The following is a 20,585-nucleotide window of genomic DNA, read 5'->3' on the forward strand; positions in this document are numbered from 1 at the left end:
GACAGCAAAATTTATAGCGCATTGAAAGAATCAGGATGCTAGGAATAAGTTTGAATCACAACAAGCCCTTTAAAGAGAGAGTATTATGTGTTCTGCAGGTATTTGGTAATCATGCCAAACACTTTGTCACCATCTTCATCTTATCTTGCACTTGTCTTACACTTTTTTGGTTAGAAAATGCAACTTAAACAAAAATATCCTGTACTTTCATTTTGCTGGTTTCCATTCCATCTCCCCGATAGCCAGTCCCACCCACTTCCTCTAAGCTCTCCTTTGCTGCACAGCTGTTTCAATAAAGAGGGGGGGAAAAAGTGTGCGACTCGCGTGACTTTAGTGAAGCTATTGAAGCTATGACGAGTGTTTTTACTCCGCACTGAAAGGAGGATCAGAGTTATCGCCACCAGGGCTAAGAATAGGAGACGATCCAACGATTACTCAAAGATGTGCGAGTGGCTCAGTATGTTTTTGATGAGAGAACAACACTGTAACACAGTAAATAGCTTTTACAATGGCATATACGCACTCTCTTGCATTGTGAACAAAACAAAACCAAAATCAGTCATGACAGCATTGTTTAATTACTCAGTAAAGTGTGATGGTTAGAAGGGGCTAGATGCTTTTTGGCCATTTTATGCTCACTACTGCCACCTCAGGTCATACGTGTAACTGCACCTTCTATATTGAGCTCGTGCATGACGGCACTTCGGACCCGGAGTAACAACTTTTTGAGTGACAGTGCAGGATTTTAGAGGCAGATGTGGTGAACAGGTCTGGGCTCATTCTACACAAGGACATGGCTGGAACATGTAGGGGGAGGAAAACACTTTTTTTTTTTACATTTTTAAACTCCATATAGTCCCTTTAAAGATCATTATATCATAAAGTCAAACAATGTGTTACCTTGCTGTGTGGCTCTTAAAAATAAAACATCCTTTGTTGCTTATGTATCTACAGTGCTATGCAGTGAATACTAGAGTAATGAAAATGTAAAAGTTTAAAAGTTAATACACTGCCATCTTCTGGTCGTTACACTAACACTTGATGTAATAGTTACTATATCAAAGATCATATGCTACTCATGGCGCAGCACGTTGAGAAGTTGTTCGATAACCAAATTGTTGACAGGGGTAATGGTACCCTTCTGTCCTTTGAGCAAGAAACTCTCTGCCCTCGGGAACAAGGCTGTTCAACAAAGTAAGATTAAGGAGTAAATTAAGAGCAAAAACATAACTGCAAACAGACCACGAGAGTCTAAGAAAGCCTTCACATTGATAAAGCGGTTTATGGTGCCAACTAGGGCTGTGCTATTATTCAAATTGAAATGAAATTGAGGAGTGCAGTTTGCAATTATCGGCTCAACAGTCTCCCTTCCCCGAAATCTGATCTGGTTCCGAAAGCAAAATGCTCATTAATTTTTCCCACAGTCCCTCACCAGCTGGCAACTGAGGCCGTGTACAGTAAGCAACAAACACTCAACCATAACTTTCAATATAAAAGTCTACTTATAGGATTGTCCTTCTTCTCATGACATTATATGATAGAAATAGGCTTAAAAAAAGAAAAAAAGATCTACATTTGTGCCAACTCTGCACTCCGTTCCTCCCACACATTCTGCCGTTGTGCTGTGAGCGGCTGGTGCCACAGAATCTGGGCTGGTCTGAGTGATTTAGAGACGCAGCGGCCGCACCTGCTCCTCTCTACGCGGCTCACATTCATTCAGTGGGAATGCTCAATATTCCTTTGGCTTTTCAGGAATGCGCAGCTCCCTCAGTCCCCCCCACCCCCCTCCTCTCCACAAAAATGTCCAGGGACAGAGAAAGGAGAGAGGGCCACCAATCCCAGCCCGTGGGACCCCGGCACCAGACACAAGCAGCAGAAGTTTACAAGAGTCCCTGCATTTAGTTTCGGGGAGCGGCAAAAAAATGTGCGGGATGGGGTGACATGTTTATGAGATGTGGGTGGTACAGGAACAGACATGGAAGGCCAGGGCTTCCCCAAAAGTCTGAAAGGAGTGAGAAAGAGCCACAAGAGTAATATTCCTAATGGGATGGGAGCCAATTTTTACGAGATGGTCAAAAAACACCAAAAAATGAATAGGAATGTGCAACTAATTTAATTTAAAGTCACAATATTTCAATATCCTTTGTATCAAAATATAGCTCTAATCCTAAAAACACAGAGATGTTCTGGATTCAACACCATTTTGGTCCAGATTTAATTTGATACAGGGGTGTGAATAAAAACAACAGTGTGAAACCTACAGTAAATGAAAGAAATTCTGCAGAAGCGACTTTTTAGAACTTTTCAGACATTATACATTTACATTAATGTGTAATCTTTAAATCTTCACCAGTGGTTATTCTTAGCACCGCCAAAGCTATAGCTTCACTGCAGCCACGCGAGGCGAGCGATCCATTTTTCCTCTTTATTGAAACAGCTGCGAACGAAGGGGAGCAAAAGGAGAGGGGTAAAAGAGGCTAAAGGGGAGATTCAGGAAATGAAACTACAGGATATTTTGATTGAGCTGTTTTAGATAAATATTGTATTTTCTATATTCAGTTCAAAGTGGTCCATCGCTTACACTGGTAAAAAGTTAAACTTGCTCAAATACAACCTAATGTTGATGATATATGTGATCGCTGCCGCACAGCATCCACATTGAGCCTTCCTCAATTTCGATACTTTTTGGGGTAACGTTACCCAGATTAGGCTTGAACACTGCTGGTAAAATAATGATAGCTTTTGCTACTTTTAGCCAGGCGACTTATTCTTAAAAAATGGAAGGACAAATCTCCACCCATATTTAAGCATTTAAGGGTTAACGATTCGATTCAACATCTAACTTTGGAGCAAATTCGTTATTCTATACAGGGCAATAAACAAACATTTGATACTGTGTGGCAGCCAGTCCTCCGAATTATCAAAGAAATGGACTTTGATGTCATGACTCCATAATCATAAAGATAGGCCTTTCCTGTATTCTTTCTGTATTTTTTATTATTTATTTTCTTATTTTCTCATTGTCATTTACAATATTTTCATTGTTTATGATACTCTGGTGCAGTGGGTTGGGCGGGTGGGAATGAGGTTTTTTTTGTGTGTGTGTGTGTGTTTTCTGGTTGTTAAAAGGAAAAATTCAATAAAAATAATTTACAAAAAAAAAATATATATATATATTGTATTTTCTAACCAACATGGTGTAAGATAGTGATAAAGATATGTTTGCCATTATTAGCAAATACCTTTAAAAGGCATAATACGCCCTTTTTAAAAAAAATATCCTATACATTATCTGTGATTAAAGCCAAAGCCAGTATTTAAGCGGCATTAGTCCAGATGCAGACAACAGCCATGCTAACATCGATGCACTCACGCACTGCAGCCCATGAAAAGTAATACACAATGGTATTGGGATGGATACTAAAAACGGCCAGTGTTTGATAGCCTATGGCAGTAAACCACTAATTCAATTAACACGTGTGGCTAAAAATGGACGAGGCAGATAAAGTAAGTTGAAAAAAAAGGCTCTTAGAGGGGCAGATATTTAGTTAGTAGAGTAGTTAGGATTCTGCAATAAAAGTCAGACTTAAAGCAGTACTAAGTAACTCTTCCCCCTAGAGGCCATAAGCGCAACTGCAGGTGTAGTAGCAAGTTACGATTTTTTAATTTATTAATTGTCTTGGAGAGTAAATACTACGCTGACAGGAAAGGCGCAGGGAGAGAGGGTTACTGTGCATCCAATTATACAATAGAAATATTTTTTTTCACTCAAACTTGGCTGTAAATACTGTTTAAAGTGACGTTAGCCCGCAGTTAGCTTTGCCCGTTAGCATGTTAGCTTCTTCTTCGTGATTACATTAGTGTGTATTGCTTTCTCCGCCAGACACCAGGGGGAGATGAAAGACCCTCCAATCATCCCATAAAACTCGTATTACCCCCACAGGGACTACGGAAAGGATTTATTAAGGTAAATAAGTTACTTAGTACTGCTTTAACATTAGAACACAAACATTGGGATGAAAACTGAAAAAATACATATACGATGGGGGTGAAATGCACACTTTCATCATCATTTGGTCACAGAGCTTAAATATAGAATATCGAGAGTTACACTTTGTGGGGAAAAACACTGTTACCTACACCTAAGCCGAGACTCTTAACCAGTCTCCCCCTCAGGCAGCAGCGGTCTTAAGGCACTGGTTAAGCCTCTCCCCTGACAGTTCATGTAAACGTCCCGTGGCTGCATGTCATGGTGAGTTTGTGTAAAGCACTGTCCCAGAGAGGGGGCTTTGTGTGGGACAGCAGCTGCCCAAACACATTCTTCACATGCCCCTGAGCGCTTTAATCAGACAGGAGAGACGGACTGACCACTGCTGCCCCTCTGTGGACGTAGCAAACGTTAAGTTGGGCCCATTGTTATGTCCTGGTATTAAGACATTAGACTGTAGGGAGAAAGCTATTGTCATGCACCTGTCCATTTTGATGATGAACTGCATACATGTTTCCTGTTATGGTGGCTAAGTACGACGACACACTTCTTTTAGTCAGTCATTTCTGCATAAACGTTCAAGTCAGAGTACCACGAGGATTAGATTATCATAGTACTCAGGCGGAACTGTCCTTCTCCAGAAAAGAGCAATTTGTGTAATTCATAATGCAGGATATAGAGATCATACTCACCCTCTTTTCCTAAAGTCAAATCTACTTAAACTGAAGGATCTAATCAATTATTTCACCGCAATAATGATGTTTAAAGCTAAAAATGATCTATTACCAGCCAGTATTCAGGACTTCTTTCAACAACAGGAGGAAGGGTATAGATTAAGGGGTCACATGAATTTCAAAACTCCAGTTGTCCGATCCACTAAGAGGAGTTTCTGCCTCGCTGTTTGCGGCGTAAAACTATGGAATAGCTTGAATGTGTCACTCAAGAAATGTACCACAGTTTTGCCAATTTAAATCTATGTATAAAAACATGGTCTTCACAAACTATAGAGCTGGATATTAATTATAATTTAAACAACAATTTAAACAATCAGTAACGTTATTGTCGCTGGATTTCTATGGCCGTGATGTGTATATTGTGGAAAGACATTCATAGTTTGTAAAATATCAAGTAGAAAAGGGGGTGGGACTAAATAAGGTCACACTTCAACCCACTCCTTTTTGAACAATTGCTGTATTGGTATCCATTACTTGTATTATCATTGTTTTTAAATTGTTCGAAATAAACTAAGCTAAAAAAAAAATAAAAAAACTGCGGGGCCTCCGAGTAAGAAAGTTCTGGGTTTGACTCTTTCTGCGTGTAGTTGACGTGTTGGGTGTGCACTTCGAATGTACACTGTATATTATCATCCCCATTAAAAGCATACACTGCCTGACAAAAAGAAAAACAGTGGCCACCTGGATTTAACTTACTGTTCTGATTTGGTCAGGTCTAGGTTCAGCAACACTACGTGCCCAAAGAATGAGATCACAGCTGACGACCTGAACATCCATTCCTGAATGAATGACCAGGTTATACCATCTATGAATTACTTCTTCCCTGATGGCACGGGCGTACTCCAAGATGACGATGCCAGGATTCATTGCGCTCACGTTGCGATATAGTGGTTCAGGGAGCATGTGACATCATTTCTCACTGGCCACCACAGGGTCCAGATCTTTGGGCCCATTGAGAATCTTTGCGCAGTGGTCACATTCTCCCATCTTCATCAAGATTTTGGATTATTTTACATCACAGAAGCGGAATGTACGCTGTAATGTCAAAGCTAAAGCTATTTTTTGTGTGAAACTTAGATTTTGGTGAGGCAGGGGCCAGGACAACCCTATATAATGAGATTCTACCAACTTTCCTGTTTAAATTCATGTTAAATAAACTTATAAATCCCACACATCGCATCAGTCATCCTGTCATTTACACTTCTACACTTGGACTCAAGTTGCCCGTCCATCGGTTCACCAGAGCCAGTCACTCGCTCTTATGTCACTATTCACTTGCAGATTTCCTTTCTTGTGCTAAACGTGGGGTCAAAATGTCAGCCATTGTCGTCGGTTCAGTACAGTATTGTATATGGTCCAGTTAACCAAAACATGCATATTTAACACATCTTTGTCGTCTGGGAGCAGCACCGACTCGAGTCCCTGACTGTGGGAACTCAAAGTGTTCACACTTAACCGAAAATAGTTGACAGTGTACCGAGGGGTAAAGGAAATGCACGCTGCTGTTCAGGGGCGGACTGGGACTGAAAAACAGCCCTGGACTCTGACCAGCCTGGCCCAAATTAGCGTAATTGTGACACTTCTACAAATACATATTTTAACCTTTTACCACCCGCTTAACAATAACGAGTGCATTTTCCACAGTTCGGCTTTTTATTATTATTTTTTTGATCGGTATCATCAGCAAAAAGAACGGGAAAGGTGGTCGTAGAAACAGAAGCAAAATCATTAATATAAATAATAAATAATAGTGGTCCCAAAATTGAACCTTGTGGTGCACCATACTCCACGGAATTCCTTTTAGATTCATGTCTTTTTTATACTGGGCTTTACCCAAATCTAAAAGCTTCTCGACTGGAGATCAGCAATGTAACGCCTCATTTGAAAGCTAAGACCTACAAAAGTGATGAAAACTTTTCGTCACGTCGCCACATTTTTGTCATGTTTTTGTTGTTTTTTTAACTATTTTTTCCATCATTTTTTGTTGTGTTTTTCTCACGTTTTTGTTGACTTTTCATCCTCTTTTTCTCGCTATTTTGATGCTTTTCTTTTTAGCTTTTAGATTTGGGTAAAGCTCGGTGGAGGCGGGACTAGTGGCCCTTCTGTGCTCTTCCAGAACGGACATATGGCCAGTCCGCCCCTGCTGCTGTTTTAAGGGCTTGGATTTAAGTAAAGCGTACACATTTTTGCAACCAAGTTTGAGTTTTTCATATGGTATTACTTCACAGGACAAGACTTTTTCCAAAGGGACAATACAGTCTACCAAAACTTAAGCGTAGCTCAAAAACAATGAACCTAAAGAATGTTCTATTTTTGTCCTAATTTAAACTGCTAATCAACAACACAATGCCTCCGCTCACATCACACCGCAGTTGCCCTTTGACCGCTCTCTCTCCGCCTGTCCTCCATTACGCTTCCCGTCTCTAAAATTAACCTTCTTGTTGCCTGCAGCTTCTAATTAAACATAATGGACATGTGAAATGAGTGCTCCACGTATCCTCCGCCAGCAACGCAGCACCATTTGGAGCGAGTGATGTGGCAGCTACAAATTACAGGTTTTTAAGCTTTGGTGATAATCTTTACTGCGACCAAGCCCTGGAGAAGTACAGAGCAGCCTTCAATTCATCAACAACTAGAAACAAGATACTTTTACTTATTCTAGAGGCTTTATGGGGCAGTGCTGTGCAGTATATTACAAACACAGTGTAAAACATGAGTAAGAAATGAGCTAAAGTTCAGGAACAATTTAAATTTTACAAAGTGAATTCTATTTTAGACTACTTGGGTGACGTTCTAGTTTTTTGTTTTGTTTTACTTAACACATTCAGTGCCGCACTGTGATGATATTTGTAGCACCACAGCATATCCTGTGTTATAGCCATAGACACATGCTCCGTAGGTGAAAGGGTCATTCTACGTGCCTCGGCTCCTGAGAAATCCAAAGCTAAACAGTGGCTAGTTTGATCAAAATTACTGTTTTTTCCCCACTAAATTCTGAGATAATTAGATTTTTATCAAACACTCTGCTTTCTGATTCCCCTCTCTCCAACTCTCTCCAACTCTCTCCAACTCTCTCCAACTCTCTCCAACTCTCTCCAACTCTCTCCAACTCTCTCCAACTCTCTCCAACTCTCTCCAACTCTCTCCAACTCTCTCCAACTCTCTCCAACTCTCTCCAACTCTCTCCAACTCTCACCAACTCTCACCAACTCTCTCCAACTCTCTCCAACTCTCTCCTCTCTGGACGGACACTAACGTTATGGGAAGAGGCAAATGACTAAATATATTTGTTTCATTGTTGACATGTTTTGAAACACCGCGTGTTGTCGCAGATCGATCGCTTTTTATGGCGTGTGCATTTAAAAACAGCCCTGTTCTCGGATTGAAGACTTTAACAGGATGTTTCTCAGTCGTCCTTGGACCGATTTTGACCATTTAAAAACTCAGCGAAACGTTAAAATCTGTTTCGATCTGTACACGGGAAGCTGCTCTGCTTTGTCAGACGCTAGGCAACACCAGGCCCCCTAGGACTAAAAACAGAACAAGAAAAGAAACGCAATAATATATATAAAATGCCCAGATCCTGACTCTGCACACGTTTTTGATCTTCATTTATTTCACTTCTGTTCATCAAGGTGTATTAAAGTGTCTAGTTTCGTAATAATAATAACAAATCCATGTGTTAATAGAATGTCCTGAATGGTTTAGTAAAATATTGTCAAAAAATATCTTTACCGCAGTATTGAAGAGGCAGCTAGTAGTAAAGTATAACAAAAAGCTGCGTTTTTTGTTGTTGCCCCGACTAACACCTAAATATGTGCCTGGGAACTGAAGGGGTCTGAGCACATAGTCCCCCCACTCCAGTAAAGTGCCTGTGACAGGAATCTGCCGAATCACGGTGCGAGGGGTCCGCTGTGGTGACCTCTGCTGAAAAGGGGAGCAGGTGAATGACAAAAAAAAAAAGTACTGGTTTACTATTTACAAACCAAGTACTTTTACCTCAATACATGATGGAAGTATCAGCACTTGTTACTATTGCAGCACAGGCTTTCAAAGTCGTCAACATGACGCACACAAACATCAGTACTTTACTTAGTTGCATTCCTACCACATCTTGTCAACAAGTCAAAAAAGGGAAATCCAAGCATCTAATTTGGCTCAAATGTGGGAAAGCTGCGGTTTGATGTTTACGCTGTTATTTTTAACCTGAGCGAAAACACACATCAGTGTTTATTCATTAAAGGAATAGGCCACCGTTTTTACATACTGAGATATGTTCTTACCTTAGCTTTGACGAGTTCTTTAGGACCTGTCTGATCTTCACCCGTGCCTTCAATCACGTAAACACAGCGCAGACGCCATTAGCATTTAGCCTCTCCCTCTCTCCTCTATAGCTCCAAAACAGGTCAAGATAGAAGCTACCAAGCTCTTCCACGTTTTCCCTATTTAAATATGGTTACGTGAAGTGTTCCACTACAAAGTATAATTACACAAAATTAAACAATGTGGATTTTCTAAGCGGATAAAAGGGGGGACTATATTGTAAGGCGTAATAATACCAGGAGTAGTTCGAAATCCGCGCAGTAATCTTCACTTTATGTGCGGATACCAAATTACTCGAACTACGAGTAAAACTACTTCGAACTTCCTCCAACAGTGACCCACAGCTCCAGGGGATGGACGCCTGGTGACTATCCCACAGCAGGTCACTGAGGTCTGGGAGGTTAAGCTTCGTTAGTCCCCTTTACCCCCCTGGTCAGCGCTGAAGAATGTGGATGGATCTAGTTCAATGCACAGCAATGACACACCAGCCATTAACAAGAGGAAGTGTCCAATAACTAACCACATTTTTTACTGTGCAGAAGCTGTGAAGCATGATATGACAATGTCAGAGGATGTGAACGCGATAGTTTTATTGTATCTTGATCTAGTTAAAAGGAAAGAGGATGTTGTTGCCAGGTCACAACTTCTCCATTGTTTCTTATTCTTTGAAGTAATTCACAGGCTGTGCTTCTGTTTTTGAAAACATAAATTCAACCTCTCAACCCCCACCTGAACCGAGCACATTGTGTCCAGTTTGGCTTCACCCAAATCTAAAAGCTTCAAGAAAAAACGACATAATAGCGACAAAAATGTGACGAAAGAGTAACAGAGAAGTGGCAACAAAAAAGCGATGAAAAGAAATGTCAACAAAAAAAAGTCACTACAACACGACAAAAACACAAGGAAAAAGATCCTTTTAAATGACTTGTAGGTGGCGTTCACGATTTAGAATGTGATGATGTCATGATGTCAGATGGAGGGCAGGGCCAATGCAACTCTATGGGAGAAATGCAGTTTTTGGAAGAAATCTCCAAAACGAAAATTGACAAATGTTTTTCCTCTTCAGTATTTGATCGTGATTGGATTCACAAACCTGTGATATTATTTTTTTGTCTGAAAGTCCTTTCTATTGGACAACATCATGGTCATGTTTTCGCATATTGTCACCACTTTTTGACGTTTTTTAGAGATAATAATTGGACATTAGCTCATATGTGCCGACAGAGGAGACGATGAACTTTGTGACAGTTTTTGTTTCATGTGGATTCCTCCAGTAATGACTGATATGAGCCAAAAAACAAAGACATAAAAATATGCATTTTGTCAGTTACCACCGTTACCATAGTTACCGTCAGTTGACCTCCACCTCAATGTTAAACTATAGGCTCTGTAGAATGTTGTGATGTCACGTGAACGCTACCTATTGTGGGTCTTAGCTTTCAAATGAGGCCTAGGCTGTAAAGTTTCAGATTTGGGTAAAGCTGAACTGGAGAAAATGCACTTGGTTAAGGTGGGGGTTAAGAGGTTGACTCAAAAATGAAATACTACTTTGTGCACATATGGTGTCACAGTAAAAAAAAAAAACAACTAACACACCAAGTAAAAAAAAAAAAAAGAAAAAAAAGCAATTGTGGAAAGAGTCTGCTTATGAGTAGGCCTAAATGGAGAATTATGATTACTTGTTGGTCCCAAACACAATTTGAGCTCTGGATGGGCCACTGCACTGTCTTGTAGCTCGGTGGCGGCCTCTTCTCTGCAAAAAGGTCTGCAACTACATGTAAAGTACGTGTACGCATTTCCAAACGTTGCAAGATTTCTGCTTCTCTTCAGCGCGCAACTTTATAAACAACTAATACACTCTGAAAATGCACGCACAACAGATCATGGCGCTCACGAGAACTTTGATTACTTACCTCACGAGCTAGTTAGCAGCAGCAGCTAGCATCGCCTCTCGTTCTTCACATCTGTATCCAAAACTCTCGCTCCATCGGTTTACTACTACGACTCGTTCGCAGATTTCAGCTCGAGGCTCGTCTGGAACTTTGCAAACTCTCTTCCGATGAAAAACTCCGATGCCTCTTGGCGTAATGTCCCGACTTTTAACTAAAACTTTAGATGTGCTCAGAGAAAAGTGTTGAAATTGAGGTTTTGAACCATGAGTACAACTTTTTTTCTTGGGAGTTCTATCCCTGCTGAGTACAGGCAACCCGTCCCGTGCTATGTACTACGATGACGTACGCTACGCAAGCGCTTTAGTTGTTTTACGTTGTTCCCATGTCAACCACGTCAGGTACTGATTACGTCGGGTTTTATTTCTTTGTTTTTTCAATAGCTTTTATTATGTCATGTTATAGACATCTAATAAACACATTTTTTTCGTATTAAAATGTTTTTCCTCTTGCTTTTACTTAAATAGATTTTTTTTTTTAATTATTATTTTATTAGCAGTCCTTTGAACGCACTAATGCACGGTAATGTAGAAGAAGTTGTGACAAATGATATTTCTTCTTTCAGTGCTAGCTAACATTGTGCGCGCAGTATTTAATATTTAAAGGAGCAAAGCTGACGATACTGTTCTTCGCCACTAGAGACCAGCAAAGTGCAGTGTTTCACTCGCCTCTACATGGTGGACTGACTGACTGACATCCTGCCGAACATTAGCCAGAAAGGTATTTTTGTTTTGTTTTCGATAATTATTTCACTTTGACAATCTCAAACACAACATTTCATTAAAGCATTTGATGCTTGCTGTTTGACGGTGTATATTTACCTGATGTGTTTAATACGAAAATGCACGTGGTGCCGCTCATCATTATTAAGGCGAGACACTGCAGGTGAATAGGGAAAAAATTTAAATTCACAGATATCAATTTGAAACTTTTGCTGTCGATCACTGGCATAAATGTGAGAAAAAAAATACATTGCAAGTTTTCTGTCATTTTATCCTTTCATATAAGAACAAGGTGTTTTATGCCTAAAAATGCCCCAAATTTCCCATCTTTTCAGCGACGAAATCTGAATAATGGATAGAGCTACATCCAAATTTATGGTTTCATTTTATTGATAAATGAGTTACCAAGACTTTTTCAGAGGAGATTTTGTATTTCTTTTAGAATCAGCTGTTTTTTAGTGGAAAAATTTGTAAAAATGTGATTTTCGCCTTATTTTTTGACATTCAAAACTCAATAAATGGGGCTTAAGGGATTAGATGATAAAAAAACCCTCTGAAAAAATCTTCCAAATATTGTTCAGTCCGAGGCTGGAAAATGTGAAGTCTTTAGGTCCGACTGACGTGGACTTAGTGTCGCCACAATGACAGAAATGTGTGTTTTGAGAAAAAGGCCCTTGAAATTGCATTGTCCCATATAAGTCTATGGGGGAACATTGAATCAGCGCAATATTTAAACATGTTATTGTGAAGATTAGGCATATTTTCTGTTTCCGGGTGAAAGCTTGTATGTTCAGAGACCAATTTGGCCCAAAACCTGAAAACTGAAAAAAAAATAGTTTTGCCTGTAGTGTCTCCCCTTAACTTCTTATTTTCTTACTAAAGAACAGACGCCAGAGGATATAGGATGACAAGATCGGTGTAATATGAATAATTCACAGTTGTTACTCTCTGCTAATCTTTCTGTGTCATTTCAGATGAAGATACAAGTCAGCCTGGCAGAACCGAGACTGTGGGAAAATTTAGTCATCATGAGGTGAGAGTCTCAGTCAAGGCCTTACCTCTCACTCTGACTGTTCATAAAATCGTCGTTTACACATACTGCGCATGTAATTAGCATTTGTTTGTATCAATTTCATGAACTTGCAGACTAGTTTCTGTGAAAGTGACCCTGGAAGTTGTTAAAGGGACTATAAGGAGTTTAAAAATGTTAAAATTAAGTATTTTCCTCCACCTACATGTTCCAGCCATGTCCTAATGTGTAGAATGAGCTCAGACCTGTTCACCACAACTGCCTCTAAAATCCTGTACGGTCACTCAAAAATGTATCACTTCGGCCCGAATTGCCGTCATGCACGAGCTTAATATAGAAGGTGCAGTTACATATATGGCCAGAGGTGGCAGTAGTGAGTATAAAATGGCGAACTTGCTTCCAGCCCCTTTAAACATGCTTTTTTTTTTTTAAGTCATCTTCTGCGAAGAACTGGGACGTTACAAATGAGAAAAGTTAGGAATGACCACAACTAACAATTTGATTTATTCCCTCCCTATTTCTTTGGTTGTTTACAAAAGAAAATCAGGTACATGGTGGTTAACGCAACAGCTTTATTAAAAGTCATTTGGATCTAAAGCAGCTGCAGTTTCTTTAATGCAACAGAAATGTCTGTCTTCTTCTATCTGACAGCCTTCAGTGATTTGGCAGATTTTGTATTGAGTGTAAATGACGATGCCTGAGCCACATTAGATAAATTATCTCAATAGAACTGACAACTTCCACGTAACACTTTATTTAAATATAAAGTATTAAAGTGGCAACAGTGTTAATTTTGACATAAACATATTTTAATTTAGTTTTAGTCTTAGTCTTTTGACGAAAATGTAATTCGATTTTAGTCTAGTTTTAGTCGACTAAAATTGCAAGTAAATTTAGTCGACTTTGCATTGATAATATTCATTATAATCATATTTAATCTTGTTCCTCTGCTTCATGTTTCTGCTCCTCATGAACAAAGCTCAGAGCTGATCCTTTGGCAGTGAATTTACATGATCTGAGGCTCTTTCAGACGGTCAATAGAAGTTTGGATGATTTTAGTCTCTCCTTTTCATTTTTATTTAGTCTTATTTTAGTCGACTAAAATATCTGGAAATATTAGTCATAGTTTTAGTCTCATGAAAAACTTTTAATTTAGTTTTAGTCCAATTTTAGTCGTCAAAAATAACACTGACTAAAATTAAGACTAAATATTTTAGTCGACGAAATTAACACTGAGTGGCAAGGGTTTTGAACTCAAACCTTTCACTCAAAGTACCATCATAAACTGTTTGACCTTCCAAGTACCGCCTGAGCTGGATCAAGATCAAATAAGACTAAACCAGGACCAACATGGGTAAAAAAACAAAAAAAACAAATAAGAAGACATAAAAATGTATTACAAAAGTTGTTTTTATTAAGGTTTGATGGATTTAGTTGTAAGAGAGGCTGTCAGTAAGTGTATCAAGTTGATAGAAAGCCTAGCATATTTTTATTCAAGCCTTTATTAATCCAAGGGAGACTGATCGAGATTAAAAATGATGCCCTTTCCTGAATAATGGCATTTCCTTTACGATTGTGATTTGTGATTTTGATTCTATTGCAATTAATCTCGCTGCCCTGCTGTGAAATATCCCATGTTTTGACCTTGTGATATTCACCAAACTCATGCCGGGGACTTGTGTGTGTCAGAACAGCGGCCTGTGGGAAAACTCCTCATGTCTAAACGTTTTTGTCTCTTTACGGGGACGCTGGTGCAGCTCAGTGCCCACAGCTCTACCCTGCGCTCTGCTCTGAAACCACCTCCTCAAGTACCAAGAACAAGGAGCCGGTGACCGTTTGAACTCTCTGTTTGCTCAAATCAGACGCCTTGTGAAAGTTCGATGTCGCAAATTCTCACAGACGGCTCCGTTAGTGAACTGAGTACTGCTAATGATTTATTACAGTATAATTCAAGCACCAGCCATAGTTTTTCAATATTTAATCTTATGAAAACTCTAAGCATTTGACCAGAATACTACAGCTCAAATAATAATCTATTAAAAAGAAAGCACACACACACAAAGTATGCAAACGGTACATTTTGTTTTAAATATGTCTTTTGCTGTAGCTATACAAGTATTTTTTTTTTTTGATTAAATGTTTTTTTTGTAAATCAACTTCCACTATGAACCAGAAGGTTCATAGTGTAAAAAAATTCACATGTCAATAAAAGTGTCTGTCGCTGAAACCAAAAGAGGAATTAAAACTTCTCTTGAAAGACGACCACAGCCAGAAATAATTTTAGTTTTTTAGTTCATTTTTTTCACTTGAGAAACTGTGTCGTCCTGTTTTTGCTTTGCTACTATTTATTGCAATTAATACAATTATTACTTTTAAATCAAATACTTAAACACTTAAGATGGTACTAGATTAATACATTTTTATAATGCCTGTGAAATTACCTGAAATTGCTACACATTGTGAAACAATTTAATGCAAACAGATGTTTTTTTTTAACATTTTATTGTATGAAAGCTAGATGGACACTTTATCTTGACATAATATACAAAATATATTCAAGCAACATAAACTACAGATAAATTGTGTAACAATGAATAACAGCATGTAAAATGTGTGGACATTTCTAAATGTAACACATTTGCAAAAGGACATGAGAATCTTTGAAATTCTCGAAAGCTACTTTTTACAGCAGGCCAAAAAAGTTTAATGCGATGGTTATTATGTACAATAATATACAAGTGGTGGAACAATTAAAAAAAAAAAATCCTCACCATTTGAACCGCATAACATTAACACCGTATAAAATATTCCCAAACAACACAGTTGAGTTTTATTGCAGTTATTGCCTTAATGCAAACATATTGATAATGAAAAGATATAATTTGTTAAAAGAAAATGTCTCACACCTTTCTGTACTTAAAATTACAATCTATCGAGGTGTGTTCACTTCCTATCCACATTTTTGAACCGACTAATCCAGAACTTGCAAGACCTGGGTTTTCCCTCCGCTTTCCGACGTGCCGAAGTTTGTAAACGAAGACGAGTTATAGCTGTGCTGACTCATGGCTTTCCCGGTGCATCTCTTGAACAGGAGATTGGCCCTTTGTCTGAAGTGGTGGTCCAGGCAGAAGTAAATGACCGGATTGACGCAGCTGTTGAAGAACGCCAAGCAGCTGGAGAGGATGAACCCGAGTTTGAGCGCACTTCCACATCCATCGGGCGCGTCGTCGGTGAGCTGCTGCACTGTGGTTATGGTTTTGAAGATATTGTACGGGAGCCAAGACAAGACAAAGGCAAGTAGTATGGACAGGACCATTTTGAGGGAGTGTCTCCTTCTTGCCTCGGTTCTGGGGTTGGCAGCAGTAACGCAGTGTCTTTTGAGGTGGACGACAATGGTGCTGTAGCTGAAGATGATGATCAAAACGGGGAAAATGAACGTGAATAAAGTCATGAAGAGGGTCAAACCGAGGAAAAACGTGGACTCGTCGTCGTCCACGCACACGGAGTTGTCGCGGAGAAGGACGAGTTTTCGATAGACGAGTGACGGGACACCCAGGAGGCAAGAGGTGGCCCATACCGCAATGCAGGTTCCATGAATGCACCGGCTGCTCCGGAGGTACCTCGAGTCCATGAGCTTGACCACGGCGATGTATCGGTCCACGCTCATGCAAGTCAGAAAGAACACGTTGGCGTACCGGTTGACCGTGATGACGTAGCTGCTCAGCTTGCACAGAAAGGCGCTGCTCTCCCCGAATTCCCACAGGTTATTTTGGCCGGCGGAGATGGCCCACAGCGGCAGAGTGAGGACAAAAATCAGATCGGCCAGCGCCAGGTTGATGATGAACGTGTCGACGAGACGCCCACTTCTACGGCCCCGGCTGCTGACCACGCAAATGACAAAGAGGTTGCCCAGAAATCCGGAGAAAAATATGAGACAGTACAGGACAGGCAGGAAAAAGACTAAAGCATCAGAGTGCGAGGTGAGACAGGCCGAAGTTAGGTTGTAGTTGGAAGTGAAGTTTCCATAGTAGTCATCGTAGTAATCGTCCGTAGTAGCCATTGCAGGAGAGGTGGCAGACGGCACAGCTGCTGCGTATGTGTTTTGTGGCTTCTCGAACCCACGTCTTATGCGCGTCGCTTTCTGTCTATCACACGGTGAGAAACCACAGAAGAAAACAGAAGGCAGCGTTATGTCAACTCTGCTCTAGTGGCTTCTCACATTACCAAAATATGCCAACAACAGCTTTGTATAGATAAGCAAAAAAAAAAGGATCTTAGATGGAAATCAGTGATAAAAGGTTTGAGCTGCAAATTTTGTTTTTAACATAGTAATGATAAGTGATGAGCAAAATGTGGAAGTAGTCGACGCCACACTTCTACTTCGACGAAATATAGCACAACTTAATTCTTTGTAAGAGAAAGAACAAAAATATACACACTTCCGCTGGAAAGAAAGGCCTACAAAATTATAATTTTGAAATCCACAAATTTAAAAGAAATATAATGTTGTTTTCTGCAGTTTTTTTAATAGCGCTCCATAATCTTCCATTATCAGTGTGCACTAAATCAATGTTATGTACGTAAAAGAGGTGAAAAAGGTCATGTAGTTTGATAATAGTTACAACCCAACAGTGCATTTTTGTTTTGTATAGTATTATCATGAGTATTTTTTTTGTTTTTTACGTTAACACAATCACTCCATCAATTACCAGCAAACCTAAAATATGATCCTTTGTATTGTTATAATAAGTAATAATAATAATAAATTATAATACATCAAACTTGTATGCTTTTTTGGACACTCAAAGACGCTTTACATGGGGAATAGAAAAGAAAAGGGGTTTATGGAAAGGTTTGAACAGGTGGGTTTCGAGTAATGATCTGAGATTTGGTAGTGAGTCATAATAATAGTATATAATAGCGCTATGTGTTTTTGCAGTGATTATTGTTTTTATGAGTTTACCAACGTATTCGTCATAATTGAAAAGTACATTCAAATCAAATCATTGCTTCCCTTTCCTGTAAGCAGACAGGAAATCCTAAATAGAGATAAAGTGCAAAGAGGCCATCTGCAAAGCGAGGCCAGTTCTGATTACATCGTAGCTCCTTGTCATAGCGGAATACATACTAAACATTCAATCAATATCAGGACTAAACCTGGTGGCCTTAGTTTTAATGCAGCTACAGTCTGGAACTGTCTTCTTCTAGAACAGGGGTGTCCAAACTTTTATCATGGGGGGGGCCGCATACTGAAGCGTACACAGGGCGAAGGGCCATGGATCGGTGGTTAGTGCCGCAAAACCTTTGACTAGCAGAGGTTTAAATTGCGCCCCACACCTTTTATTTATGCTCAAAACCTTCATGCCAGCTCTGTCTCACAGTAAAAGGTTAGTTGTTTGGTTAGAATTGTGAAGAATTACTACATTTCAAATAAAAAGGACCAACTCTGATGATGTGTCCCGATGCAGCAAGAAGGCAGAGGGCCACCAAAAATTGGTCTGAGGGCCGCATTTGGCCCCCGGGCCGCACTTTGGACACCCCTGTTCTAGAAGATGTGATTCAGGTCTAAACTCAAATCCAGGCAGAAAACTGTCCTATTTAGCTGTACTTATTACAACGGGAGGTACTTTATCTGCACTGTTTTAATTTTATAATGATTATCACTTTTTTATTTCTTTATTTGCCCTCTGAGTGTAATTTGATCATGTACATACTTGAACACATTCCTCTTTGTCTGCACAGTAGTTTAGATTACAAACACATTTTTTGTCTCTGAGAAACAAATATCGCTGTGGAGAAAACTATATTGTAAGACAAATATGGTTCATATAGTGAAACTATGGGTGGTAATCTCTGGAAAGGCTCTCGAGTCGTTTGAGTTGTATCTTGAGGACAACTTAGTTGAAACTGGCTACTGGCAACAACTCTCAGACCAAATGGCCATGACCTTTGAGGTTCCCCAGGGGTCGATCCTGGGACCCCTCTTGTTCAATATGTACACGCTTCCATTGGGACAGTACCTATCAATAATGTGTCCCATCACAATGCAGACACAGATCTATGTCACTGACGGCAGGTGAACATGGGCCTGTAGATACGGTACATTGTTTATTCAACAGATTTGTGTGTGTGGATGTTAAACGACTTCCTTCAATTCAATTCAAATAAAACTGAGATCATTGCCTTTGGTCCACAGAAACAAAGAGATGGTCACGGGTCACCTGGGAGCTCCCACTAAAACCTAAAAAACAGGTTATGAACTCAGACATGAACTTTAACCATCATATTAGGTCTATAAAATCAGCAGCCTATTAGCATATAAACACCTATCCGAGAGTATAAAAGTATAGTGTCCAAACTGGATTTAGAGAGACTAATCCATGCCTTTGTTTCAAGCAGGTTGGATTACTGGCCTCTCAAAACAGCAGTACACAAAATGCTGCAGCTCAAGCCTTGACTAGAATGAGGAAATATGACAGTGTTGCACCAGTTCTCAGGAAGAATAGTCTTTAAAAATGCTCTGCTTGTTCACAATTCTTTTCATGGGCAAGCACCAAACAATGCAAAACACAGTGAGGCTGCTTTTTAGTTTGAAGCAGCAAAAATCTGGAACCCCCTGAGGAGTGTGACAGGCTTAAACGTTTTTTTTTTTTTTGTCTTTCATTGTAGTTTAAGTGTTTTTATTTAGTTTTTGTATGTTGTGGTGTTGCTACGTGGCACATTGAGTTGTCTTTGATATGAAATGTGCTGTACAAATAAACTTGCTTTACATTGCTTTGCCTTGCAGTGCCACAGATGCCTTATTGATGATGTGTAATTGATGTGTGTGTCCAGTAGGGGGCAGATCAGACACATCTCTCCCTCTGAAGTTGCCCATCTACCCAAATTCAGTGAAGCGCTTGAGGAAGAAGTGGCTCTGAGGCGTCTTTGATGATGAATAGTTTGTATAAAGGTTATTTATCTGGTGCAGTCAGAGCAAAGATTGTGGTCAGCACACACTGCAGACTTCAGCAGATGGTACTTTCCAATGGAAATGTAACCCAATACGTTGACACATAAATCTATATATCACATATCTTATCTGTATCTGACATTCTTTCTCACTTTCTTCTTTCCCAATCAATCGTAGAAAGTTATAAACTCTCCCATAGCTCTAGGAAAGTCCTTGTTTCGACCAAGTTCAAGTGAATTTAAATGCTTAGAGTGAAATATAAATATGATTCAACAAAATCACCGGACCAGAAGAGGAAATGTCGATGTTCAGTCAAGCATTTCTGATACATAGTTTGTCTTTGATTGGATCACAAGTTCACAAAGTATTAAAGTCACATTTTTACTTTGTTGTAGTTTGTTTTAGTTTGTAATTTGATTTATTCCAAATTTCTTTTGACCCTTAGGTCAAACCTGTCAGCATCCAGTGTCCTTTATATCAGACACTATCTGCAGACTGAACTCCTGACCTCACTGTGGAACTAAAAGGTAATCTTATTTCAGTCACTACACCCACATTACTGTCTTTTATGTGCCTGCTCACTGTGACTGGCAGTGGGCATGACAGTCATAAACGTGTCATTCTGTATCTATATCAGTGTTCAACTGACTAAAGAGGGGTCACATACAGAGCATAGACGATGTGTTGGTGGGGATTTTCGATTCACGTAACTATGAAGTGCATGATGTGCATTATGAATGTTGTTTTCAGGTGTAAGGGCCAAATTATTTTGTAAAGTGGGGAATTATGCATAATGAACTTTTTTGAGCTTTTAAACCTGGAGTTGTGATTTGAGTCACTTGTGTCTGAAATCTTTGCGTCTTCCCCAGTGACTATTCTTCATTCAG

General features: G+C 39.6%; 2 protein-coding genes across 2 annotated transcripts in view; both read right to left on the reverse strand.

The window, feature by feature from the left end:
• The window catches only part of rabif (RAB interacting factor), a 118,496-nt gene that overhangs the window by 35,701 nt on the left and 62,210 nt on the right, over window positions 1-20,585 (reverse strand). The window lies entirely within an intron of this gene.
• Window positions 15,709-16,806, reverse strand: gpr25 (G protein-coupled receptor 25; the record flags this gene model as incomplete). The annotated part of the gene is made up of 1 exon (XM_079582434.1): window positions 15,709-16,806. One exon carries the CDS (start codon window positions 16,804-16,806, stop codon window positions 15,718-15,720), a length of 1,089 nt encoding a protein of 362 aa, XP_079438560.1. The 3' UTR covers window positions 15,709-15,717.

Source organism: Gobius niger, assembly GCF_951799975.1.
Source record: "Gobius niger genome assembly, chromosome: 24".
In the NCBI taxonomy this organism is placed as follows: Eukaryota; Metazoa; Chordata; class Actinopteri; order Gobiiformes; family Gobiidae; genus Gobius; species Gobius niger.